The following is a 6,000-nucleotide window of genomic DNA, read 5'->3' as shown; positions in this document are numbered from 1 at the left end:
TGCAATCTGCTGCTTTTGCTGTTTTAGGAATTTGAATCCTGGAAAGTAACAGTTAAGTGGTGGAAAAAGTAGTCAAATGTTTTACTCAAGTAAAAGTATCAATACTGCAATGTAGAAGTACTCTGTTACAAGTGAAAGTCCGGAATTCAAAATGTACTTGAGTAACAGTGCTAAAGTATCGGTTTTAAAATGAACTTAAAGTACCAAAAGTACAAGTTCTAAAATATTTGAAAATAGCAGATCTACAAGCTGCGACAAGCTCACAACGCCTGTCATGAGCTTCTAGAACTGCTATTTTCTTAAGATGTTAACTTGTGAAATGGGACATTGTGCATAATGACCACTTTTTACTTTTGGTAGTCTCCTTTAAGAAGCCTACATGTTCATGCAAGTAGCATAGTCTACTACTTTTGTGCTTAAAAATGAAGAAGAAAAAAGGAATACAAGACTTTTACTTGTAACAGAGTATTTCTGCATTGGGGTCAGTGGTGGAAAGTAACTAAGTACATTTACTTAAGTACTGTACTTATAAGTACATTTTTGAGGTATTTGTACTTTATGTTGTATTTCCAATTTCCAATACTTACTTCTACTCCACTGCAAATATTGTACTTTTACTCCACTTCAATGATTTAAACAGATTAACCACTTAAGCCCTATTTTATACCTAGGCTATTTGAAAATAGCCGATCTACAAGCTCACAATGCGACGCGTTGTGAGCTTAGATCTGCTATTTCCAAATATTTCAGTACTTTTACTCTTTGTACTCTAAGTATATTTTGATGCCAATACTTCTGTACTTTTAATTAAGTCAATTTTGAATTCTGGACTTTTACTTGTAACTGAGTATTTTTATATTGCAGTATTGGTACTTTTGCTTAAGTAAAACATTTCAGTACGTTTTCCACCACTGATTTGGGGTTATTCCTACTACTTTTACTTAAGGAAATAAATCTTTATTGACCAATGCATTTTCAGCAGAGGGGACGGCAGTCGCAGCTGGTTCGAATAAGGGAGAAGATATGATGGACGTGAAGACGGAGCCGTCGGGGAGAGCCAAAGAGACGCGTGGCAAATACCTGAACAAACTGAAGCTGTCCGAGCTGGTCAAGAGGACCAAGAGACATCCCGCAGAGGACAGGAAGTCCAAACATCACGCCTGTCCTTCTGCTGAGGACAACAGCCCACCCGGTGAGTTCACAGAAACTACTCTGGTAACAACAACAAGGGTTCTCAAACTCTTCAAATAGTTATATTTGACCCCCCCCCCCCCCCCCAAATAATCATATAAATCTTCTCTTGTGTCCCAAGCCGTCACCCGTTTCAAGTTCGCTTCAGACGGCGTGCCTCTATCGCTTTAATAGGCTCTATGCACAGCAGTCATATTATCACTTCTTTCACAGGTGTTACCAATGATACTAATGAAGGCTCTGTTCCATTTAGTGTAGCGCAGTGGTTTCCACGACCCCCATAACTCTGAGAGTGTACAAATGGAACGAAATGGACCCTTACGGGTCCATTTCGTTCCATTTGTACACTCTCAGAGTTACACACCCGTAAGGGGCCATTTGGAAGCCCATGAGGGTCCCTGGACCCCAACTTTAGACCCACTGGTGTAGCAGAGTGTTTCCAGTGTGCCAACATGCACAATATCAGCACCCTGACTCTGTTATGACCAGAATGGAACAGAGCCTTCATTAGTATCATTGGCAACACCTGTGAATGTCTTCACAATATGGCTGCTGTGCATAGAGCCTATTGTTTTGTTTTTTTTGCAGAGCCGTCACCCTTTTACGTTTTGGGTTTGAGAACGGCACTTCCGCGTTCCAGTAATGCAGAAGTTATCGCCCTAGGGGGATCCTCAGAGTTACGCCAGGAAGGGGGGGTGCAAAAGCTTCTTTACATTAACTCCCTTGAACCCACCGTGCTGGGGGGGGGGGGCATTCACCGAAAATAGCAGATCTACAAGTTATATTATGGATATATGTAATACATCGGTGCTTTCGGGTGGAAAACGTCCAAACGTTCAAATGTCCAAAAAAACCTTCCTTAAAATTTAAGGAACGGTTTTGGACTTAAATAGTGAAAATCGCAGCTCTACAAGCTCATGTAGATCTGCTATTTTCACACTCTTGTATGAAGGAGTAGGACATTAACAGAGCACCCAAGTCTGACGTCACGCCCCCCCCCCCCCATTCTGAATTCCCATAGACGTGTTTAAAGGGACTACGCCATGAATTTGAACTTTTTCTTCTTTTTTGTGTGTTTTTGGTCTCCCCTACCTCTCTTCTATCCTCAAAAATACCCCAGTTTGAACACTCAGGCTTTCACAGCAAATCTGGGGTTTTCTGTAAATTGGTCTAAAGACAGGCCAAACTGATTTGGTCCCCCTGCCTACGTCACGTCAGGGAACAATTCCTCCCGTTTTTCAGTTAAAAAAAAACTTATTTTTTTTTACTTTTTCCACACAGAACCAGGAGATAACATGCATACAAACTGGTTCAATAGCGCCCCGTGCCAAACAGGACAATGTGGTATTGCAGGTGAAAGTGCTTTATAAGCCAGAGAAAAGTTAGTTGGAATGAGTATATCTGAGGCTTGATTTAGGCTCAAACCTTTTGAAAAACGTTTGAGAGACATAAACAATATGATATTAAATATTATTGTTATTTTTTAAATTCATGGTGTAGTCCCTTTAATATGACGGCGTATAAGAACTGTGTTCCAAAAATAAACAAATGAGCTCATATGGGTATGAAGTATCTGCTGACGGTGAGAAATCGCTACTGCCGCCAAATTAACAAAATGTCCGCCAGAAACAGACTGTATCAAATACAGACTGTATCCAACACATCCCCCAGGACAGTTGTTATATAGCTTGATTCAGTATTTATTTAGATATTTGATAAACCCAAAGTCAATAACGTAATAAAAATCACACCCAGTGTGAAGTGGACGGTGTGGTCATCACTTTTTTTTGGAAGCTCACTTAAAAAAAATGTTTTTTTTTTAAGTGCATAGTCCTATTTATAGGTTGTTAATTTCATCATGTGTCTCGCTAGCCAATCACAGTGCTGGATAGAGTCAGCCAATAGAGTCAGCCAATCACAGTGCAGCTAGTGGTCATCACAGTGATGGAAGTGATGGAAATCACTTAAAGAAAAGTATAGATTTGCATTGAATGTGTAGGGGTTAGGGGTGTACAATGGGTGGCCAATCACAGTGCAGGGTTAGGGGGGTACAATGGGTGGCCAATCACAGTGCAGCAAATGTCAATGTCCCAACTTCACATATAGGGGCGGCTACACCGCCCAAAAATGAAAACTGATTAAAAACGGCAAAACTCCAATGATCTTGCAGGGGAAGAAGTGCTGAGCTTTGAGGAGCAGCTGAGACACGGTCTCCTGGAGGAGGCCTGCAGGGAGCTGCTCGGCAGAGAAGAGGCGCTGTTTGGAGGTAGGCGTGTTGTCACCTTCACCACATTCTAGTTGAAACGCGAACATTCACAATGTGCTCCTGTAAAACAGTGGTTCTCAACCTGTGGGTCGGTCCCCACATGATTTCTTTTTTTGGGGGGTCCCCAGATGACAGGGAAGTGACAATTTAAACCATTAAGACCTGGAACTGTGTCATTTTTAGATTCTAGCTAAAAAGCTTTATTTTACACTTTGGCTATTCAAAAATAGCAGATCTACAAGCTCATAGCGCGGCACCGAGTGCCCCTCTACAAGCTTGTAGATCTGCTATTTTTGAAAAATCGTGAAAATGTGTGCAAATCTTTGAATATATATATTTTTAAAGCGAACATGTTTTACTCAAATCTTTGCTTCTGGGGGGTCCCTGGAACAACATATTTTGATGGGGGTCGGCGGCCAAATACATATCATTTTACCTTGACTTTATTTGAATTATACCTTGACATGAAAAAGTTGGAGAACCACTGATATAGAAACATACGTTTTTCAGAAAACTGTTGAGATTTAGGAGACTCGGCTTCAGGTCTCAATGGGTTAAGGACTTTTAATACCTAATACCTAAAAAAGAAAAAAGAAAAGAAAAGAAATTAAATGAAAAAAGACCATTACTGCATCAAAAGTAATGCTCAAACATTGGCCAAATTGTCAATTGTACAAGCTCACAACACCCTGCGTTGTGAGGCATTGTGAGCTTGTTGATCGGCTATTTTCACAATATTTGTCTGTAGAACTGAGTCAAACTAAATGTAATGCCTCAACTCCTACCCCTGCTTGTCAGGGTGGGGGGGGTCCCCAGTTCAGGGTGGGGGGGTCCCCAGTTCAAATTATGATTATTTTTCATTTCAAGGACCCCTATAACTCTGAGAGTGTACAAATGTAACCAAATAGACCCGTCACCGTCCATTTGGTTCCATGTGTACACTCTCAGAGTTACAGACCTGTAAGCGTCCATTTGGTTCTGATGTGGAAAAATGGATCCTGCTATAAACAAAATGCTGAATGATTTAGCTAAGAGAAGACTGAGCCTTAGGCACAACCTCAGAGAGGAGTAAAGGAGAGCTCAACCCCCCCCCCCCCCTTCTCAAAGTACAAAGTGGGCTTATTACAGTATCTATCCTAACAAAACATCACCTCACACATTTAAGAAACCACAGGTCACTTTACCCTAAAACATTTTCTTAACTTTATTATAAAAGAGTTCCATTTGTACACTCTCGGAGTTACAGACCCGTAAGGGTCTATTTGGTTCCATTTGTTACACTCTCAGAGTTACAGACCTGTAAGGGTCCATTTGGTTCCATTTGTACACTCTCAGAGTTACAGACCTGTAGGGTCCATTTGGTTCCTAATTATCAATCATTTACACCAGGATCCCCTGGAACCAACGCAGACCCTACTTTGAGAACCACTGCTGTGAAGTAAATTACAATAAATAGTCCCCAAAAAAGTACATACATGTACAGAAAACACAGCATGCCACATAAACATAAGTTAAAGGACCACTTTGCCCATTTTCAACCTATCTTCATATAATTGCTCCTCACTAATGCTCATGATAAAATGGTACCATTTTCTTTTACTCTGTGTCATAGGAGTGTTGTGGACACTTCGGAAACCCGCCTACCAGTGACATCATCATTAGGCAGATTATTTAAAAAAAATGATTTAGATTTATATGAACGTGAGAACAACAATGGCTTCCATTATAGCATGTTAACCTTCCAGGAATAGAAAGCCTGACGTTTTTTTTAGCTTGGATTCCCCATCGATGATGTCACTGGTAGGTGGGTTTCACAGCCCTCCTCTGAGACACAGACCCAGTAGACAAAAACATCACCATATTATAATGAGCATTAGTGAGGACCAATTATATGAAGATAGGTTGAAAATGGGTGAAGTCGTCCTATAATATTAAAATAAATAAAACATATAAAACAATTTAACCTCCATTAAAGGTAGGGTAAGTGATATGTTTTGCAGTGGTGGAAAGTAACTACGTATATTTCCTTAAGTACTGTACTTCAGTACAATTTTGAGGTATTTGTACTTTACTTGAGTATTTTCAATTTCCAATACTTTTACTTCTACTCCACTACTTCTCAGAGGTAAATATTGTACTTTTACTCCACTACATTTATTTGAAAACTTTAGTTACTAGTTACTTTTCATATATCAGTATTGGTACTTGTACTTAAGTAAAGAATTTGAGTATTTTTTCCACCACTGAATGTTTTGTTCAAAACTAAAAGTGTTTTTGTTAAAAGGTTAAGGCACTATATTCAATAGTAATCATTGCTATAGAGTGTTTGTTTTAGTAACAGGGGGTCCCTGTCTCTCCAGCTGTTTAATAAACATACAATACATTTTCAGGTGGTGTGCACATTTTCACCCAATCAGGAGAGAGTACCCATTTATCAGCTTCAATGTTATAGGGATCCAGGTCAAATTTAGTCTGCACATTTCTTTGTGTCATCACTTCCAATTTCACTTGTTTATCCTGTATCCTGTATGAGCTCTCTCTCC

The 6,000-nt window shown here is 39.9% G+C and overlaps 2 protein-coding genes across 4 annotated transcripts in view; both read left to right on the top strand.

Moving 5' to 3' along the window:
- LOC311062582 (uncharacterized protein) overlaps positions 1–6,000 on the top strand; it is a gene marked incomplete at both ends in the record, with an annotated part of 94,774 nt that overhangs the window by 35,161 nt on the left and 53,613 nt on the right. The window lies entirely within an intron of this gene.
- Positions 1–6,000, top strand: part of tnfaip2a (tumor necrosis factor, alpha-induced protein 2a) — a 29,405-nt gene that overhangs the window by 285 nt on the left and 23,120 nt on the right. For 2 of the 3 annotated variants that reach the window (XM_084082507.1, XM_084082508.1), the window contains exons 2-3: positions 980–1,192; positions 3,362–3,463. In XM_084082507.1, coding sequence (XP_083938633.1) covers positions 1,024–1,192; positions 3,362–3,463 — 271 coding nt within the window. In that variant the 5' untranslated portion in view covers positions 980–1,023. The remainder of the gene's footprint in view (positions 1–979; positions 1,193–3,361; positions 3,464–6,000) is intronic. The other variant, XM_084082509.1, reaches the window with a different exon arrangement.

The sequence above is a fragment of the Gymnoscopelus microlampas genome, assembly GCF_963454915.1.
Source record: "Gymnoscopelus microlampas genome assembly, chromosome: 16".
Lineage (NCBI taxonomy): Eukaryota > Metazoa > Chordata > Actinopteri > Myctophiformes > Myctophidae > Gymnoscopelus > Gymnoscopelus microlampas.
Note: the sequence above shows the minus strand (reverse complement) of the source record. Positions and strands in the feature narration are given on the sequence as shown.